General features: G+C 46.7%; 1 protein-coding gene across 2 annotated transcripts in view; it reads left to right on the forward strand.

The window, feature by feature from the left end:
• The window catches only part of DIP2C (disco interacting protein 2 homolog C), a 433,069-nt gene that overhangs the window by 308,726 nt on the left and 102,798 nt on the right, over positions 1–21,545 (forward strand). For both annotated transcript variants that reach the window (XM_053665789.1, XM_053665790.1), the window contains 7 exons: positions 3,262–3,385; positions 3,694–3,803; positions 3,970–4,072; positions 6,097–6,161; positions 8,562–8,655; positions 8,765–8,884; positions 11,754–11,868. In XM_053665789.1, the coding sequence (XP_053521764.1) occupies positions 3,262–3,385; positions 3,694–3,803; positions 3,970–4,072; positions 6,097–6,161; positions 8,562–8,655; positions 8,765–8,884; positions 11,754–11,868 (731 nt within the window). The remainder of the gene's footprint in view (positions 1–3,261; positions 3,386–3,693; positions 3,804–3,969; positions 4,073–6,096; positions 6,162–8,561; positions 8,656–8,764; positions 8,885–11,753; positions 11,869–21,545) is intronic.

The raw sequence follows: 21,545 nt of genomic DNA on the forward strand, positions 1-21,545 counted from the left end.
CCAAAATGTATGTGTGTGAAAGGATGGGCCCCAGGAATGGGATTCACTTTAAAGTACTCCGGTCTGAGCGTGTGTGTGTGTGTGTGTGTGTGTGTGTGTGTGTGTGTGTGTTTGGGGAGAGACCAGATTTACCAAACGTTGGCTAATTGTTACAGCTCGATTAATAGATTTGTGGGAATCTTTCTCCTTTTCTCTATATCCTTGTGTGTGTTTGAAAATTTCCATTATAAATAAAAAGTTAGATGTTAATTAGCAAATTTATATATATTATGACAAGTTTGTCTTAGTTTTAATAAGGAAAATGTCCATGTCCAATTTCTTTGATCCACCTGGTTCCATGACCACGAGCATCTTTAAGCTCATGAGTCTACAGCATTCGGTGTTGATTCTGCATCTGCATCCATTTCGCCATCATGTCTTTCATTATTGTCTTTTTCATCTGATAAGAGCTAACCAGCTGTTAGTTGGCAGTTTGCATGGGCAAGGAACACAACTGAACAAATATCATATAGTTGTTGTGGGGCCGAGAATCAAAAATGAGCTCGAGAGAGGCTTGCCATGAAATTACCTCTTATTTATTAGAGAATCCTTTCTGTGGGTGTGACTGATGTTTGCCGATGAGGAGACTGAGACGAGATGGCAGAGATGATGGTCGAGTGACATGTCCACTTGCCTTGTCTGCTGCTGGAGGAGTTACTTGTGAGGGAGGCTATGGTAAGGCCAGACTTCCTAGGAAGGGACATAATTATTCAACTCTCTACATATTGGAGAAAGATTGAAAGCAAGGGGAAACTTTAAACTCAAGGGAGGTCCAGATTTCCTTGGCATCTAAAAAAGAATCAGTCATTAGTGAGATCTTGTGATGAGGGAGCTGACCGTCCTTGGCAGCACGGCTCTGCAGAGGAAGAGCCCCAGCCAGGTGGTGCCCGCAGACCAGAGTGCCCTCACTCCCAGGGAAAAGGCACGGAGAACAAGTACGGCGGGTGTGTACTCCAGCAGGGAGTCGTCACATTCTTCCTGAGATGCAGCTGCCTCCCTGACCTAGCGGGGGCATATCAGGCCAGATAGAGGAAGGTTTACAAGGCCTCAGTGTGAGTGCCAGGTGGGTGGCTGCACAGGACAGGTCCAGGGTCCTTGCCGTCCTTGTCCTCAGAGTCCAGGTAGAAATTCAGTTTGGACATTATGTGTTGGGTGTCTCTATATGCAGGGCTCTGCTCCAGGCTGTGGGTTCAAGTGTGTGTTTGTTCAGGGGTCTTGGTGTGTGAAGGAAACACACAGGCTGCCCTGAGAGCAGGTGAACCGGGTCTTACCCCAGCTCTGTGTGGGTGCAGCAGTCACAGTTGTTCTTGTTTAGTTGACATTTGACTGGAGCTCTCAGTAGGTATTGTCCAGATGATGACGACGAGAAGCTCCTTCTAGGCAAAGGAGGAACAGGCATGAAATTTGACTTTCCTGCTGAATCATGGCATCCGATTCCCAGTTACTCCCCTTCCCGCTTGATCTCTCATCTCTCCGTCTGTATTTTAGGTGTCTTTTTATCCTGGTGATTCCATCATTTTAGAAGTCAAGTCATGAGCAGATGTTGGAAAGACAGGGTTCAGGGGACATCGTGCCTCCACTGGGGGTGCCAAGGTCAGAGTGCACCCTTAGCATGGGCACGACGAGCCCTTTGTGGGTCTCGGCAGGTACTCGCTGGTGCTCTTGCTCCCAAACCCTCTTTGTTGTAGACAGTGTGGCAAGCTCACACGCACAAGGAAATGCCTTCCTGCTGCCGAACCTGATCTCAGAATCTGTCTTCCTTTCCCACTGCATAGTCATGGTGTTTGGTGATGGGCTATACAAATTCTGTTAAAGCACAGGTGGCAAACACAAGGCCCGTGGGCCGAATCCAGCCCTCCACCTTGTTTTATCCAGCCTGGCACCTTGTTTCTACCTGGCGGCAGTGCTGAGCTCTCGCTTAACTATTAAGGAGTAGTTACATTTACACAGTCCTGAACTTAACATTCGGCCCTTTGAAGGCAACTGTGAGGCTGATGTGGCCCCTGGTGAAAATCAGTTTGACACCGCCGTATTAAAGTTACTGATTATAACTCTTTGAAATAGCATTGCTTGAAGGAAACATACTGTGAGCACCCCAAAAATGGGACCACTCCTGTCCACCCGCCCCCTCTCAGGGCTGCACAGGGTGTTGGAGATTTCCTGTGCACAGTCCCACATAGAAAAAGATGTGGTTTTCTCTGGGGTGGGGGGATTAAGTTGACAAAAAGAAAAATAGAAACTGTTCACTTGAAAGACTGTAGGTGTAAGGTGTCAATACTGTTGATTTTACTTGGGTGAAAACACCACGGTGCCTCATGTTTTTCTTAGCAAGATAGAAAAACAGGTAGAGTGACAGACAGCCAGGTGTCTGGTCCACCAGCAGGCCAGGGCCCAGGGGTTCAGGCAGAGTCCCATGCAGTGAACTGAGGCGACGGGTTCACTGCAGTCAAGACATTTTGGTTCTAGCGATGCCAGCTCCTGCACAGTGTGAGTCAGCCAGCCTGGCAGCGCGAGGAAAGAAAGAGAACTGGGTTACCTTCCCACGGGGCGGCTGGCACGTCCCGTGGCTGCCCCTCCCGCAGAGGCGCCATGTTCCTACGAGGGTGCTGGTTACCTGGAGGTTCCCAGTGCTCAGTGTTACCAGAACCACGGTCACACATGCTGGCCTGTCTAACACACGTTCTTATTTCATGAGGCAACACGTGCTCAGGGTGGGTGGTGGTGACCAGGTCTCCATTTGTTTGTAGATGTGATCAAATATGGCAGAGCCCTGTGCTCAGAGTGTTTAAAATCAGGCAGGCAGTAATTATTCAGTATGAAGACGTTTTCTCAGGCCCCTTCTGTTCTCCACAGTACTGACGTCCTGTAGTAATAGTTCACAGAACTGGGAGTTTTTATGAGACCACTAAGTGCCAGCCCCACATTGAGTACTACTTGCTTCTCCTGCTTTATCCCTCACAGCAGACCTGTGAGGGGACTGCCGTTCACCGCATGGCGCTGTTAAGAGAAGCGACACGAGGTAGCTCCCCCATTCAAAGCCACACAGCTAGCAGGCGGCCGTCTGGGATCTGATGCTATTTTGCAGAGCCCAGCCCGTGCAGGAGTCACAGTTGATCAGGGTGGTTTCTTGCATCCCAGAACCCAGGATGAGGCCTTGTATTGCCAGGAGTGCCGCTGTCATCTCGTCTCTGTGCCTCTTTTCTCTTTGTTGCCCTCTCCCAGGATGCAGGGAGCCAGCAGATCGGGTTCCTGCTTGGCAGCTGTGGAGTGACCGTTGCCTTGACCAGCGACGCCTGCCACAAAGGACTGCCGAAGAGCCCGACGGGGGAGATCCCCCAGTTCAAAGGTACGGCAGTGTCGGTGCCTTGTCGGGAGGAGGGCCCTTCACTGGGAAGGGCTGCTCTGCAGTGAGTCAGCCAGGGTGCATTCTTCTCCACACACCAATGTCTCCGACAGCGTATCAGCCCACCCTGCAGCGTGATTTGACTGGCGGTGGCTTTTGCGCCATGGCTGTTGTCCTTGACTCGATGGAAACACCAGAGGTTCTCTCTGGCACGCGGTGGTGTGAACTATGGTCATGAATGGGGAAGTGATTCTTCACGCTTCTTTTCTGGGAAACACTCAACTAAAAGGAATTTGTCCTTTATTTCCAAGGTTGGCCAAAGTTGTTATGGTTTGTCACAGAGTCAAAACATCTCTCCAAACCTCCTCGAGACTGGTTCCCACACATTAAAGATGCAAATAATGACACCGCATATATCGAGGTACGTCACTGGGTCCGGGGCTTTGCAACTAAGTCCCCACTTTGCTGGTATTACACAGTTCCAGAATCGGGATCTTCAGCCTCTTATGTGACCGGAAGAGCTGATGGATGTGGCTCCTGCTTTGCTTCTTGGTACCACTTGTCCCCCCATTGTCATCTCGTTTCAGTATAAGACGTGCAAGGATGGAAGTGTGCTCGGGGTGACCGTGACGAGGATTGCACTGCTGACCCACTGCCAGGCTCTCACACAGGCGTGCGGCTACACAGAAGGTACGGGGGGACTTGCTGGGACCCTCCCTGGGGACCCTGACTCCAGACCGTGGCCCGTGAGATACATGTTGACCAGCCAAGAGTCGGTGCTGTTCCCACTGGTAACCGTAAGAGTTGTGTGACATTTGAGCCCAGCTCAACTGCAGGCGAACTTGGCTTGTGTAGTGTCTCAGTTCCGGCTGCAGTAACAAATGCCTCAACCTAGAGGCTTAAACAACAGGCACTTGTTTCTCATGGTCTTGGTTGGAAGTCCGAGGTGAGGGCACCATCAGGGCGGTTCCTGGGGGTGAACATTGCTTCCTGGTGTGCAGGCAGCACCTTCTCTCTGTGTCCTCCCCGGGCCTTTCTCCTGTGCATGTGGAGAGAGCAAGAGATACGGCGTCTCCGCCTCTCCTCATAAGGACACTGGTTCTGTTGGATCAGGTCCACCTTTTGGCCCTCAGAGGTCCCATCTCCACATTCAGTCACAGTGGGATTAAGGCTTTAACCTCTGAACTCGAGGGGACCCTACTCAGGCCACCACAGATCATTAATTCCATGTGTATTCATCTCTGTCCACACAGCAGAATCCCTTTGAAAGTGTTGAAAAAAAATGCCCGTGTTTAGGCCACCCCAGCCAACTGAGCTCGAGTTGCTGGTAGTGAATTCTGTAAGCTCCCAGGGGTAGGCTACACAGCTGAGAACCATTGGTTTCCATGACGTACTTTCTTTCACTGGAACTGGATAGCCATGGAGGCAAAGAAGAAGGGTGACCAGAGGAAACTGTGGTAACAGCACTGACCTGGGATCTTAGAAGGGTCAGGCCAGATACCAGTTAGTTATCCCTCTGGCTGGAGCCTCTGCTGCAAGGTCCCTGCACTGGGAGCATGTCCACCAACGTTGGTGGCACCCGTCACTCCAGTGAAGCCCGAAACGCTTCACTTTCTCTATTTTTCTCATTCTTTTTCTCCCCCCATCTTTCTGATATTTATTTTCCTTTTTTAAAAACAATGAACTTTTCTCAGATGTTCTGCTGATTTTTGGTACCTGGACTAGTTTCCCAGACATCAAGACACATTGTCTCTAATTACTACCACCCTACTTGTCAGCATTTCCAGTTTTAATTTCAACATTTCTTACAACTTCATGACCCATTTCCTTGTCTTAACTGAAGGCCTAAGGTTGTCACTCTTGTCGGAGTTGGAGAGGGGAACAAAAGACAAAGAGATGCTCTCCATTTCCCCATTTAAAAAGTATTTGTATAAACCGCGATGTAGGTTGTTTCCTCTGAAATGTGGTCAGGCAAACAGCGCTGAGCCTTTGGCAGACATCTCAACAACAAACAAGTAAACGTGGAGGACAAGGCCTGGGTAAATGCCTGGGGCTCAGTGCTGGGCGGCGCTGGGCAGAGGGGTAGGCAGCCCAGCCACCTGCCCAGGCCACTTGACAAGTGTCACTTCCAAAGCATTGTTCGTGGTATTGCTGGTGGCTGGCTCTCCAGCTTGGCTTCCATGGTCCATCATAGTAGTTGTTCCAACCATATATTTTCAGCTCCCCTTTCTTACCCTCACCTTTATAAAGCACCCCCCCAACCCTCGACTGCTCCCCCGTCCTGTTTTTCTGAAGCCCTTGTCTCCTATATTATCCCAGCCCCACCCCTGAGGCTTCTGTGGTGCCGCAGCAGAGGGCCTGTGCTGGAAATCGCCTGTCCCTCAGGTTTCCTGGGAGAACACGTGATGGAAATGAAAAGAATCTTTTTTTAAAAAAAAGGAAAGAGGCAGGAAGGGGGAAATATTTGTATACAAAGAGAAGGGAAAAGGTGCTTTAAGTGAGGGCATGAAGAGTTCTTGCTGTAAATGTGCATGTCAGAATTTTGTCTTGAAACGCTTTCCAGGCAGACCAACAGTTTATCTTTCTACAAAGATACAGTGAACTGTTGTCATTCTAAGGTCCGTCGCCACCCCTGATGTGACACTGGGTTTTCTTTGCCATTTGTTCTGTTCCTGTCATAAGTAAAAATCTTGCTACTCTTCCTATTTGTACAGCTGAAACCATTGTGAATGTGTTGGATTTCAAGAAAGACGTTGGGCTCTGGCATGGAATCCTAACAGTAAGTGTGACGGATGCTCAGTCCTGCTGTGTCTCAGTTACATTTGCATGTGCTCCTGTCAGAATTGGAAGGAGGATCTTTACACTTAGAAGCTAGGGCAAGCCCCTTTCTTCCAGTTATAAGGAGAAGTCGTCATTGTTAGAAGTCTCGAATTGGCAGCTAACAGAGCTTCCAAAAGCACAGTAAACCCAGTGGGTCTCTGCAGCCACTTGCGTGAGTCACTGACCCACACTGAATGCACAGCTGCTCAGGGCAGCCTTTCCCAGGCTCCTGGGAAGCTCAGTATCTTCCTCCCCACTTTCATCATTTATGATTATGCAGCAGTGTTAGTTGTCAAGTGTCTGAGTTTGGGTCACTTGACATCTGTTTTGGCAACAACATTCTTTTTTTTCTTTTTATAAGTCAGTATTTATGGATACTGTGGGAACCTGTGTCATTATGCTAGAGAAGGTCTTTACAGATCTCCCCTCGATGAAGACTCGGTGTGTGTGGTGGAGAATTCATGGCTCATTATTGTCGGTGCCTTATTGTCGGTGCCACTTGATAAGTGACGCCAGTTCAAAGCTGCAGGCACATTTATAGAGAGATGGCTTATTATTTAAGATATGTTTGGCACTTAAAAATGTGTGGTGTGACTGCTTAGATTCTTACATGTCTGTTTTATATGTGGTCCTCTTTAATCACCCATTTTCCTTCTTAAAATTTCTCATGCTGAAACTTTATCATTTCTGAAGTAGAAAAATCTAGTTCCTTTTGCACGATTAATAGGAATATCAATATAGAAAGTGGAATTTATTGTTTCTTTCTCAACCAGCATTTATCAGGACAGGAGCATTTATGTGTCACATGAGGAGCTCCAGACCGGCAGCTTCTTTCTGTGACCTGCACAGTTTGTTTCTACTGTCTGGATACCAGCCGATGACCAGCCACACGAGCCTGACTCCCCACGAGCACTCACACGGCCGGGCTGGTGTCATGGGCAGAGGCCGGGGTCAGAGAACCCAGGCCCAGACCTCAGCCTTTCCTTGCAGGGGTGTCCGACCTTTTTGTGTCCCTGCACCACACATTAAATACATCGTGACACATAATCACAAAGAAATCTTATAATATTCTAAGTGAGTTTACGATTTTGTGCAGGCCGCAGGTCACACTTACAGCTTTGTGACTCTAGGCAAGTCACCTGAGCCCCAAAATCATTTCTTGCCCAAGTGACTCTGAATCCCAGGTTCCTTATCTGTCCAGTGGGAATGGTGATGCTGTGTAAGAATCATGGGCCTGATGTTTAGTGAGCACCTGGCCCATCCACCTGCTTGATAATGGGACACAGCCGCCATTACTGTTGCCATCAGAGTTTCTCGCGACGATCGTGCTTTCAGGGGCACGGCAGTAGGTCTGTGGTAGACCTTGTCCATACTGTCTCCCACCTGCTTTCTGTTGCTCTGGATTACTGCCCTAAGAACCGGCAGTTTCTGAGTCTCTTGCTGCCACTTTCTAGAGCAAGGCAGGTCTGGCTGGAGAGCCACACACACTGTCCTGTGGCATCTTCTCTGTGCTGGAAGGTGCTCTCACTCCCAGCATGGAGTGGGGAGCAACCAAGGTGAGAGGGGCCAGTATGCCCACTTCTACCTGGGAATAAATAGGTGGTCATTTTCCTTCAGAGCTTCCAGATTAGGCCAGTGCTCTCTGGAGCACCCCCGCCCTCTCCTTTCACCTCCTCCCACAGTAGCAGAGAGAATCCTGATGTCACAGAGCCGGGAAGGTCCTGGCCGACGTTCCCTCTTTGTAGTCCCTTCACCACCAGCTCCTGAGTGCATTGGACTAGATGACATCCAGACAGGTGTGTGAGTCCTACCTGAGGCATGTAGGGACTGACCATTTATTTTATTTTTAGTTTGATTTTGCTTTTATTTTTTTCAAATACAGTTGGCATTCAGTATTATTTTATGTTAGTTCAAGTGTACAGTAAAGCAGTTAGACATTTATGTAATATATGAAGTGATTCCCCCAGTAAGTCTAGTATTTTGAAAGTTTTGGTCATTCATTTTAAAGAAATGAATCTTTTGGGGGTCACTAAGAGTGATACAGCCACTTTCCACTATGAAAGGACCTTAAAAAATGATAATCATTAAAATTAAAGGCTTCATTTTTTTAAACAAAAAGTATTTGGACTTAGATTCTCCACCTATATCAGGAAAAGCAGGAGCTGAAAGGACTAGGTAACCATTGAGACTCCCGTTCCCGGATTATCCTGACATACCCTGGGATCAGCCGCCCGTGGGCACCGAGCACCCCTGGCAGTGTGAGGAGCCCCAAGCCTGTCCTGTTGTGCCCCTGCCTGGAGCCTGGTGCTGGCGGGAAGGGCCTCTCCAGTCTCACCTCTGTGCGTGTCTTTGGTTTCAGAGCGTCATGAACATGATGCACGTGATCAGCATCCCGTACTCGCTGATGAAGGTGAACCCGCTCTCCTGGATCCAGAAGGTCTGCCAGTACAAAGGTGCATCCCGGAGTGGCCTCGGTGTCCCCCACTCTCATGAGTCCCTCTTTTAATGGCTCACGGTCTGAGAGACCACACATTAATTCCTCTCCCTCTGCTTCTACTTCAGCAAAAGTGGCCTGTGTCAAGTCCAGGGACATGCACTGGGCATTGGTGGCCCACAGGGATCAGAGAGACATCAACCTTTCCTCGCTGCGGATGCTGATCGTCGCCGACGGCGCAAACCCCTGTAAGCGGCATTCGCTGCTGGAGAGAGGACACGCGGGCAGCAGGGTCCTCATCGCCAGGGTTTATTCTGTGCACTTCAATGTTTCTTTTTCTACTCTTTACCTTAGTTAGGAAGTGGTCTCAAAATAATATCCAAACAGAACTCCGCACTGGCTAAAGGCACTGTGGGTGGTGTGCCAGAGGAGAGGAGAACTCGGCCCTGGGCTCGGGTTCTGGTCCTCCACTTCCTGGTGCTGTAGAGAATGTCACTTTGTTTAATTCTTCTTTTTTTTTTAACTTCAACATGACACCTAAATCATAAGAATTAATGAGGATTAAATGAAGTAATCCCTACATACAGGTATTTGGGATGTAATAAATTCCCAAGAAATATTAACTATTATTATTATTTGATGGTCCATACTAGTTTTATTGATCAGGAAATTAATTTATAATTTTTAATGAAATTTCATTATCAAATCCTATAGCAAAAATTATCTGGGTAAAGTTAGTAGTTTCACAGAATACTGTTAATGTGAGGTTTGTCCAGAAAGTACCCAGCCATGTGCTATGAAGAAGAGGCATTTATTGAAGACATAAGGAACATCGTATGTAAGATAGTAGTGCCTCAGTCCCCTTCAAAGTAGGTGCCTTGGGACCTCACACGGTTCTCCCAGAGGTGTTTCCACTGTTTAAAACACTGTGAAATCTTTTGTTGGAATTGCTGTCAGCTGCCCTGTCATTATTTTCCTGAATCTCATCAACAGTCTGAAATCTCTTCCCTTTCAAAAGTGATATTGGTTTTGGGAAAAGCCAGAAGTCAAACGACACCAAATCTGGGCTGTAGTGGCGCTGAGTCATTTGGGTGATTGATGTTTCAGCACAAAACTGCACCATACGTGATGCGGGGGCATTGTCATGGGGACACTGTCAGTGACCAGTTCTCCACAGCTGTGGCCATTCTCATTACACCGTGTCTCTCCACCGACAGAGAACACTGAGGTGGTGCTCTGCATTAACTGTTTGGCCCGGAGGGGCATACTTGTGATGGACAGCACCTTCCCGATCAAACACAGCTAACATGGTCTGGATCTCACTGCAACTTGGCTGCACCTTCTCTGGATGTGAGAACCAGGCAACTTCTATTGGAGCTACTGGGCCTCCGTTTCTGGACCATAGCTGTGAACCCGTGATTCATCGCCAGTTATGACCTTCTTGAGGAAATCTGGTTCACTGGTAGTGGTTTGAATTAAGTCCTTAGCAACTGCAGCATGGTGTTCCTTCTGCTCTGGTAGCAGAATGAATTTTGCCACAACATGTTTCATGCCAAGATTATGTGGTCAGCATCTCGGATGTGGTAGTTTTTGGAATCCCCAGATCAATTCTTAGTTCTTGCATCGTCAGTCACCGATCTTTGTTGATTGCAGCCCATACACTTTCAACATTCTCAAATGTTCTGCTTGTTACAGGCCTTCCAGAGCGTGGACCACTTTCAACAGATTCTCAGCCACCTTTGAAGCAATTGTGCCACACTTTCATTTGCATTGCACCCATTGTATCATCCCCCAAAGCTTTTTAAATCATCTAAATAGTTTCTGTGGAGGAATATTCAAGCTTAATGCAAAATTGATGCAGATTCTTTGCTGTACTGTTATTTTGAATGTGACAGCCACACAGTACATATGTTCACTCAGTGGGGTCTACCACCCCCACTGACTAGTAGAGTGAAGTTGTCATTGTTCACACATGCACATTCCAGTCCACTCTCCTGGGCTGCCAGGTTACATCAGTGTTGCTCAAACCATTCCCGTTATATTAACAATGGCTGAGCTTTTTCTGGACAGGCCTCCTACACCTTGAGAAATACTTCAGTCAATTGAAATAAAATTCAGCTAGCTTGTTTTTATAGGACAAGCATGTAAGCCAGAAGCAAAGTGAATGAAAGTGAAATGAATGTAAAAAAGTTTGACCATGTTATAAACTCCGTGAAGTATATATTTGTAAATTAAAGCAATGTATACTTTCTTAAAGAACATCTGATATGCAAAAGTGGACTTGTAAACTGAAAATTAATTAGTACTAGTTTTATAAGTGATTCTTCCATTTACAGAATAACTCCAAAAATCACGGGCTATTTTAACACATAGTTGGTTTTACTCATAACTATACAGAGCAGCGTGTCTCACACAAATCAAGGTGAACTTGTATTAGGAAATCTTTTAGATGATAGAGCCCTAGTAATTATACCCAGGTCTCATCATTCAAGTTAATTTAAAGTTTTCTCCATTTAGTTAAGGCAGTGATTTTCAACTGGAGTGTCACAAGAATTTTTAAAATGTATTACCTGACTATTTGGTCAGAGGCACTGATCTCCCTTAGATTATAAATAAATAAATGACAACAGCCAACACAGCAATAGCTCTCTGGTGTGAAGGAATCAAAATTTTACCTATTTTTTGTTAGATCGGCAAAGAATGTATTTTTGGCATGCTGCCAACTTTTAGTAATTAATTTATGTGTGCCATGAGATCAAAAAGGTTTGAAAATCTCTGAGTGAAGGTTACATTTACCCACACTTTAGAACATCCATATTGAAAATAGTAAAACCAGTCTCAGAGAAGTTGTTAAAGTTCATCAGTCAGGAAATGTTTCTGATTAAGCATAGAAGTTGTGTTTTTTTTTAAAAATTCCTGAGTTCTCTAAATTTGAGAAAATCATCTTTCCTTGTGACATAAATGATAAATTGTAGTAAGTGAAGTATGTTTTCTATGCCCCCGAATTGCACCTGTGCCTAAATCCTAACTTCAAAAGCATTTCCTACTATGGGATATTTTAAATCATTGACATACATGACTTCCTCTGTCTGAATATTGTCCCTTCTTTCACTGCAGGGTCTATTTCTTCCTGTGACGCATTTCTCAACGTCTTTCAAAGTAAAGGCCTGCGCCAGGAGGTCATCTGTCCCTGTGCCAGCTCACCAGAGGCACTCACTGTGGCCATTCGGAGGTACAGCCCCGTATTTAGCAAGACAGCTGGGGGATGGCCGGGATTAAGCTGATAAGGGAGACCTGGGAATCACAGCAGTTAATCTCAGTGACGGAATAAAACAGGGCTCGCTGTTTCAAGATGCTGAAAGGATTTTTATAGTTGGCTAGATTTACTACAGAGAGAAACAATCCTCACCCTGGCAATTCACTGTGATTCCTGTGTAAGTGGAAACCCACTGGGGTGGGGGGGACACTGACATCCTGTGCTTACAGGTGACCCACTTTCCTGTTTGCTTGCGTCAGGCCCTGTTTAATGAGGAGCGAAATAGGGTCAGTGCCGGGTCAGGGGAAATTTGGTCGCCTGTGCCCTTTGACATGCAGGTCTATGTCATCTGCACTTTCTGCTCTCTGAAACCTTACACACACCGCACTTTAAAAGCTGGTTTTCTGATGTTAGGAGCCTCTTGGCAGCTCATTTGGGGCTCACTGGTGAGTGAGGGTAGTGGATACTCTTGCTCAGTACCCTGGGTTGGGGGTCATAGGTCACTGCAGCAGCACCTCCACCTCTGAGCAGCACTAGGGAGCATGGATGTGGGCCTGTGAGAGCTTGCTCTGCCCAGGACGAGCACTACTGGGAAGGCGCATGACCCTCAACTCCCATCACCCACACCAGTGTGAGTGGGGTGGGGGTGTAGCATCTAGGTATTTGTAGCTCGTGCCATGACTTATTTTTCAGTGTCCTTGGATTCTGTCTCTGATTAGGGTTCCTGTCCTGTCACACGGATGTGCTCCATTGTAAGGGATGACAGGGCTTTCAGGCCGCAAAGCACAAGAGTTCTGCTTTTGATTATTTAAAGGTTTGGCTTCCCAAAAATACACACTGGAAGAGTGTCCTTAAATGAGAAACCGGATGCTCCTAGGTGTTCGTTAATGTGAAATTAACCAGACCACCTGACTAACAGGGTAAGAAATCTAAAATGGTTAAAGTATCAGAAGCAACTTCTGATTTTGATTGAGCCAATATTAAAAGTCCCTAACATATGAAAATTGATTAGGAAACACAGCATCACTGACTAGACTCTAATATTTCTTTTTTAAGAGACGGCCCTGTCACCCTAATAACAGTCTTTTGACTTTTCTCTCCGGCCTTGGAAGACAGGGCACTTCAGAGTTGTGGTAGCAGGCTTACTTGCATGGTATTCTTCACATATTAAAGTGTGTGTCCCGTCTGAACCTCCGAGTTCAAATGGGGAGGTTGAACTTAGCTTCTGGGGAGACAGAGCTTCTGGCAGCTCGTGAGCAGGGGTTCTTGCCGCTGCCCAGATTGGCCATCTGACCCTGGGTGAGCCCCTCCTCTCCGGGGCCGCAGTTCCTGCACCTAAAAATTTCTGGGGCTCTACAGCTTTGTGACATAGCACCATTACCACAGATGATCCACCAAATGAACAGTTCACACATCCGGGAAATTCAGTGTTACAATGAAATCATTTGCGTACTTTTCCTAAAAATGTGCTCCTTGTGCCATTAAGATACAGCACAGGGATCATGCCAGAGTTGACTGGCAGAGGGCGAGGGGATACGTGAAGGATTTTAAAGTCGTTTTTCTATAAAATTTTTACCATTTAAAAAATATAAATTTAACATTAAGAAGGTTTTTAAAAATATTTCTGTAGAAAGATTAAAACTTCAGTACCAACAATAGACAGAGTAAGTGGTTGCCATTTCCTGAGTGCACCTCATGTGGCCCATGAGGTGCTTCCCAGCTGGTCCAAGGGGCTATGGCCTAAAACCAGACATCAGGCAGAAGGTGAGGTCCACGTTGAGAGTGCCTGTGTGTGGGCCCGGGTCCAAGGTCACTCCCTCATCTGTGGTTCCGACTCCACCTCCAGTCGGCTGTGCCTTCCTGGCTCCGTACCCCCGCGTGTGGTGGCACCCACTGCACTTACAGAATCGTGATTTGACACACGTCCACAACCTTGCTTCTGAGCTGAGCTGCAGACCTGGGTGCGCATTTGCCTCAGTTTCTCACAGCCTGCCCACAACCTTGGCCGCCATCACATCTCTGAGCTCTCACCTGTCGTTTCCCCAATACCTGGTAGATGAAGCCAGAACTAGGACAGGACCAAATTCCTTGCAAGCATGGGGGGTTGAGGCATCCAGCCGGAAGTTTTACATCCACCGGGTTCACTGACGGAGGGCTCCCCAGGATGGTCTCTCTGGCGAGCAGTTAGTGGAATGTCATGTTGCTCCTGCATAAAGCAAGATGGGGCCATAGGATGTACAGGACAAGAAGGTACAGTTTTAGTGTTCTAAACAGATACGGATAATCATATAGTCAAAACCACACAGGCCTCTGGTCACATCTTTTTATTTCACATTCATTCCTTTGCCTTGATCACGTTTCTCGGCCTTTCTAAGACAGTCGTCATCCTGTTGAATGGTTGTGCGTACGATGTGTTTCTGAGCCATTGAACACTGGTGATTACGTGAAAGAGCAGTCTTTCTAATTAGCTATTGCACTCAGACTCTGGGTGGAGGTGACAAGGACTTGATTTCAGTGGTGAATATCTTTAGGAAAGAAATGAATGCTAAGCTCTCATTGAGAATCCTTCATTGTCCTTGTTTCTTACATGTTTCTTTTTAAGTTCTTTTCAAACATATTTGATGAAAACAGCACTCACAATTGATTTTTATTGAATACTCGTGTCCAAGCTGTTTTCTGTATCATGTGAATTTGGGTTAAAATTCCCTGTTCCTGGTGCCCACTGAGATGTTGGGACAAACTCTTGTTTTGAGAATTGAGCATTTAAAATCATGCTGTACTTTGTGCTAAGTGCTTTCGTTCCTCCCTGAAATGCATTGAAGACCTGAAGGGAATTTTCCCCATAAAGAGGGCAGGGGACAGGTTATTAAGGAGAAAGCTTTGATTCCTTTTATTCACACCATTGTGAGTGGGGGCCAGGAAGCCTTGTCATTTTTCGCTCCTCAAGGATTTTGGTGTGAGGACTAAATGGGCACTTTCTTAAATATCACTACAAAGTCGAGTGTCGGGAGCATTGCAATCTCACATTTTGTTTACTTCTCATAGAATATTTTTTTAAAATCTTAGGCTGCTATATTGTCCTGTTTTGTTGTGAGGAAGTAACCCTTTTTTAAAGCGGATTTGTGGGTGGCATTTTCCTCCACGCAGCTGTGTGAGCTGTTAGTCCTTGTGTCCTGTGCTTTCCTGTCTTCCGGGATCAGCTACTTCTACCCTGATGACGAACTTCCAGTAAAGAGCTGGGAGCAGCTGATGGCTCACTTGGCTTTTCATCCACGTAGTTAGAAAACGATAATCAGTTATTGTGCACGGTCATTGGCGAAAATAAAACTGGTGATGCATTTCCAGGGCTCATGACATGCAGAGACTTTTGGCCTTTTCTGGAGTGTGTATCAGTCTTTAATTCTCTTCTATAAAAAATTGTATGTAAATCAGCAAGCTGAATGGTTACGGGAAAGCCGCTCAGGCAGCCAGAGAGCTGTGTGGGGACAGCTTTCTGCACTTGTCCAGCTTCACAGGCTGCTCTGAGCTCACCTTCCAGAGCAGACAGCCAGGCCTAATGGGTTGGTGCCCATGGTCACAACCATTGAGTGTCTTGATGCTACTTGTCTTGTAAGAATGCCTCTCACTTACAAGGCAGGGAGTGTATTGGAAGGTTGGGGGGTATACAGAGTTGATGGGAACCTTCCACTTGCAAGTGGGCAGGGTGCACAGGTGCTCTGCAGAGGCAGCCGCAGGCCCCTGGCTGTGGCCTGGGGGGAGCAGTTGGCTGGCAGCGGGTTTCCAGGGCAACGTGCCTCCCAGAAGTGCTGCGCAGGCTTTGTCAGGCTGTGGAGACCAGCCCCTGTCAGCTCCCCCTCGGGGAAAGGCTGCCCTCCAGGAGAAAGTGAGGTCGGGCTGGGAAATGAGTGACGTTCATCTCGGGGTAGTGGAGGGTTTTTAAAAGGATGAGTTGGAGAACTTGAAAGAATGTGGGCAGGAGACATGCCTGTCTTCATATGTGTCCTCTGCATGTGTGTCTGTTGTCATGAGTGTCAGCTGGGCGGTGGCAAGAAGCCACAACGTTCCCTAGCGAAGCCGCTCCAGGCTCCTGTGTAACCCGTATTCCCACCCAGGGAGTGAATCTGCTGTCTTCCTTTTACACCGTCATCACCCGGGTCAGTGTTTTGCGTTTCCTTTTTCTCTGAAGACTTGCCGTAGGGTAAACAATATTAGAGAAATGTGGATTCATGAAGCTTAAAAGTCTTCAGTAGAATTCCCTCCCTCAAAAAAGAGCAAAGTACAAAAAGAACACCTGCTTATTATTTTCTGGCTCCAAGTGTCTCCTAGATGGCTGAGTGGTTTTCTTTTCTGTCTCTGGAATATAGATGACAGGGTCAATTTTTTTAAAGCTACATCATTATAATCTTGATGGAACTAAAAAAAGAAATATGTGGCTTAACCAGAAAGTATTATTTCAATACCTCGATGCTTTAGCAATGATTAGGTAATAATTTTATAAAACATGTACATTTTAATTTGTAATTAAACCAATAGTTCCAGAGAATAGTAAAGACACCCCTCGCCACCGTAACCATTTTCCACATTGGAAATGTCTAAACCTGTGTTTAGAAAGCTGGGAGAAGCCCAAGAGAAAAGACCCCCAGAAGGCGGCTGTGCACACGGACCCACGAGGCGCTGACGCTGCCGAGCAGGGATCCAGGGTGAGATGGAGTTCGCTCAGGCTTCAGAGTCGGAGGGGGACTTTCAGGAATGGTTTTGACCTCTCAGAAAGTCAGACTTGGAGATGTATAATCTTGTTTTTAAAACGCAAGAAGATAAAATTTATTGTTTGTCATTTTAATCTAAAAATTTAGATAAAATTTTAAAACTTCTTACCACAAAACAGTTTGGAGACGATAATTACGTAAGTGAAACTATGACTCACTTACGTGGCATTGAAGAGCAAAGTAACTGTGTTATCTTGTGGAAATTAAGTTCTCCTTACTGCTGGCGTGGAAGAGCAAGTTCTGCTTTGTTTTCTGTTTGACTGAACTGTGCACAGAAGGATTTGTTGTTGGGGACGTGAGCTGCGCAGAGGGCAGGCGGCTGGAAGTAGCCCTGTCCCTGACTTTCAGGCTGGCTGTCCCGGCCAGCTCCACCCGAGAGCTCACCCGTGCACCTGGGAGAGCAGCCAGGGCACACAGAACCACAGTCACAAAGAGCTTGTGTGGTGGTACGATCCTTTTTCTGGCTGAAAATAAAAGAAGTATCCCTAGAAAATTGGAAAGCTCCATATTAAACTACACAGGTGAGACAAGAATGTCAGTGAACATACTCTTATTTTTTTTTCTCAAAGGGCACATATTGCTCTTACCAGAGAAAAGGGAGAAAATTACACTAACTCATAACTTGGGAGTATGCTCTTTCAACCCTGTGCCTTTCTCTATTAAAAATCACGAATGTAACTAAGACCTCAGGTGTCTGTTGCATTTGGAGAGTCTTCATCATACTAAACATCGGATATGGGTACGCCCGTGGATTTGACCAGATTTCTGCTGAAATTTGTGTTACAAGAGTGTCCCCCCCAAATACAGTTCCAGTTGAAACAAGGACATGAGCTCAGCTGCCCCCGGCCTTTGAAGGGCACTTGTACCAGCGTTTATCGTGTATCAGTGGCCGTCCTGCTGCAGTGGGAAGGATGAGCCTGAGGAAGGAAACAGTGGTCGTCTCCAGTCCACGTCTGTGCGTTTGGTGGCCCAGGCTCCTGCCGGGGCCACCTCACAGTTGCCCTTAAGGAAGACTCTCCAGACGGGAGGAGCAGGGAGGCTCCTGGAAGAAACGTCTGGCTTCAGAGGGGAGGCCTGGAAGCAGAAAAGAGGCCCCTCCCCTCGAATAGATTGATGGCCCTGCTGCTTTTCAGAGGTTTATTTGGAAAATACAGATGTATGTCCCAGGGAAGCAGCATTATAGGAGGCACTTTGATGCCATGCAGAGGGGCTCCTGGACCCCAGGAACATGCCACCCGCATGTCCTTCCTGTCCAGGGAGCCTGGCCCAGCAAGTCAGGACTGCATTCTGGCTCTCCATTTGCACTAGCTGGCTTTGTAACTTGGCACTTAACCTTCAGGCCTCAGGGTTTCATCCATAAAAGGAAGGGTACAGTGGTGCCCGCACCGCAGGGTCACATGAGCATCAAATGTGTCAGTATACACAGAGCTCTGAGGTATGCCTGGTGCAGAGGGCGAATTCTGCAGGCATTAGCATGGTTATCAATGCTAGCATTACTATGATAACATGGTGTTTATAATACGTTTCTATATACGTATATATGCACGTGTGTTTATTGTTCTGTAGTGCTGCATCGTACAGCAATGCTCTAATATATGAGTATTGTTGCTGGAGCAGAAGGAACGTGCAGTTACCCAAGACTGAACTCGGTTGCTCTCCACATGTGCCTGAATTGGGAATTACTAGATTAAAGATTGCCTGTGTAAAATGAGAGGAGGGACCCTTGTTTTCCTGCCAGCAGAGGGCTCAGTGAGTAACCCTGTCCTTGACAGTTTGCAGATGCGGCAGCAGCGAGTGGATTAGTCCTGGGATGGAAGTTGTTACAACTAACTGCCTGTTATTCACTTGATATTGTGTATTTCACATCAATGTGTGCTTGAGCTTTGGCCAGGCCATTTGCTGTCAGTAGTAGCAAACTGTAGATGTGTTCATTGGGATCGATAGCCACTTTTCTTCAGATGTTCCACAAGCATGAGAAATGTAGTGGATAATTTAGAGGTTGGAAGTGAAGTGACTAGTAAACAGCAGTGCAAACTATCTGATTGAAGCCATTCGCCCTCAAACCCGTTCCTTATGAGGTAAATGCTGAGGCCAATATGCACCTTCCTCTCTCATTATCTTTAACTCTGGTCTTTGTCTCTTTGCTGTCATTGCAGCATTGGCCACACATAGCTACATACCCCTTTCCTTCTCTAAGAATAAGGACCACCTCTGTGCAGTCCTGAAAGTTACTGGTACTATCCTTCCCATACATCCCACTCCTGTGGGAAGCACAGCGGCGGTGTCACGAGTCACAGCTTCATCGTGGGGTTGAACCAGGACAGTGGCTGGTCCATAGCTCTTTCAGCCATTATTTAATTAACTGTTTTGCTTATGAAAGTAACTTTTTGAAATCCCCAGGAATTCGGCTTATTGGGATAATTTTTTCACTTTCTCACTTAATCTGCTTGGGTGTGTTAGTTCCTAGGACGGTGTTAATGGAGACAAAAATCTGAGTTGGTTAATAACGAAGGGAATGCAAATTGAAATGACAATGAGGAATGGCACTTCACTCGTCACACTGGGGACAGCTTTAAGGTTGAATAGCAGTGTTGGCACGAGGGCACAGACACAGGGGCTGCTGACAGGAAACAGAACACCTGGGGCAAACACCTGGGTGTGAGGCCAGCCCAAGCTTGCTGCCCCGGTCTGCCCCTCAGCTGTGGTCATACACACCTTTCACTCCCCTCCTGCCCATAAACTGGGGGACGGCCGTGTCCCTCTCACAGAGTCACTGTTAACAACATCAAGTTAATGTATCTAAAATGCTGAGAACAGCGTACTGCATGTAACCAGTGCCATATGTATGTCTAATCAATGAAAAAATAATGCATGCTGTTTGTGGGGATGCAGAATGATACAGAGTTTTTTTAAGGTATCTAGACCTTACTCAATTTTTTAATGTACTTTTTTATTATTTCATTCCCTTTCTAATGATGTATCTTACAGAAATATTTCCAGCTGCATAAAAATAAAGTGGGGTAAAGTAACTGGTCATATATTCATATTACTGAGCACCATGTCACAAGAAGGTCAGCCAGTTGTGTCTGCAGTTCACATAGTACACACGGTCACACATGCACACATGCACACTCACCTGGGAAGATCCGCAAGGTATATTTAGCGAAAAAGCAGGTTGCAGAAGAATATACATATTGTGGTCCTGCTTCGCTTTGAATATAAAGGTATTTGCGTGCACACGTATTTTATATTTTTATATGGAAGTGCATATTAAAGAAGCTGGGACACCACATGCTGAGCCGTTGGTGCTGGTTGCCCGTGAGTGGGGAGAGAGTAAGCTGGAGCTCTTGCCTTGTTTTGCTGTGTGTCCTTGCACAGTGTTAGACCTGCCCATACAAGGATGTGCTCATATCATTTGTCTTAAGATTCCCTAAAGAGAAAACTTCACAGTGAACTAAAAGGTGCTCAGTCTTCTAGGCCAGAGGCTGGGAGAGGGCCCGGGAGAGTCCAGCTCAGGGCACAGGTCTGGATCCCCCACGCTCACCACTCACACTCACAGCTGGGCTAATTGTGCCTTAGTTTTCTGATCTGTGATGTGGGGGAAGAGTGATGCCCATGTAGTTTTGTGAATCAAGTGAGTAACTTTGTGTGAGGCCTCAGGACAACTGGGGACACACAGGTATCAACTGAGCAAAACTTTTATCATCGGACAGGAGGTGCGGTTGGCTGGCAGGACTTGCAGAAAAGACCGGAGGACAACACTGAGACTGTGTTGTCTGTGGTGAGGCGGGGTGTTGATGCTGAGCGCTGGGTCTAGGATTCACGTGCATCTGTTCCGCTTTTTTGTAAATCTGCCAGGACATGAGCCAGGGTCTGAGCTATCTCTGACCAGCACGGACTTTGTTCAATATAAATTCACACACACAAAAATAAAGTGAAAAATATATAAATTCACAGGGGCAGGGTTTGAATCAATGTAATTATCAGTGTCAGTGTTTGACATTTCAAGTGAGGATACGCAATCTTTCAGAATTGTCATTTTATAGACCTGATTGGAAATTTCCTTTAACAAACTCAGCTCATAATTTAAGCTGTTTATTACATTTTGGAATCTTGCCTCTCATTCACTATTAAACATAGGAAAGCAGGTCTCGTAACTAAGACAACAGACTGCACATTGTTGGATCTTAAAAAGGAGCTTTTCCCTTCTGGCTGCTTGGTTACCACACACTGGCGTTCTCGACTCTTCCATCCTTGGGCTGTGCCGTAGCACGTACAGCCAGCATTTTGCTCTCACGTGGCTTTATAATGCAGCATACTAGTTTCCCAGGGCTGTGTGTTTAAACAGGAATCCGTTCTCTCACAGTTCTAGAGTCTGAAAGGCTGGACTCGGGGTGTCCGCAGGTTGGCTCCTTCTGGGGGCGCTGGGGCAGAGTGTGTCCCAGGCCCCTCTCCAGCTCTGGTAGTGCAGGCTGCCCTTGCTGTCCCATGGTTTGTACGTGCCTCCCCGGCCTCGGGCTCTGTCGTCACAGGGCTCTGTCTTCCCTTGTGCCTGTGTTTCTTCTTTTCTCTCCCTGTAGGACACCAGCCATTGAATTAAGGGCCCACCACCCTCCTCCAGGATGACCTCGTCTGAACTAATTATATCCTCAAAGCCCCTAATTCCCAGTGAGGTCACATTCAAAGTTTCAGGGGTTAGAACATGGACATATCTTTTGGGGGACACATTCAACCCACAGCAGGTACTAAGGCTTATGAATCCTGACTCTCACCTGGATCTTTGCCAGGTGCAGTGGCAGGTGAGGAAGTCCTGGTAGCTGGGGGCGCCTCTCTTTGGTTTCAAGGTTCTGATGTGTTGGGGTCTTTGGAAAAGAGAAATCCAGGGGA

This window comes from Artibeus jamaicensis, unplaced genomic scaffold, assembly GCF_021234435.1.
Source record: "Artibeus jamaicensis isolate MK-2021 breed Jamaican fruit bat unplaced genomic scaffold, CSHL_Jam_final contig_426, whole genome shotgun sequence".
Taxonomy (NCBI): domain Eukaryota; kingdom Metazoa; phylum Chordata; class Mammalia; order Chiroptera; family Phyllostomidae; genus Artibeus; species Artibeus jamaicensis.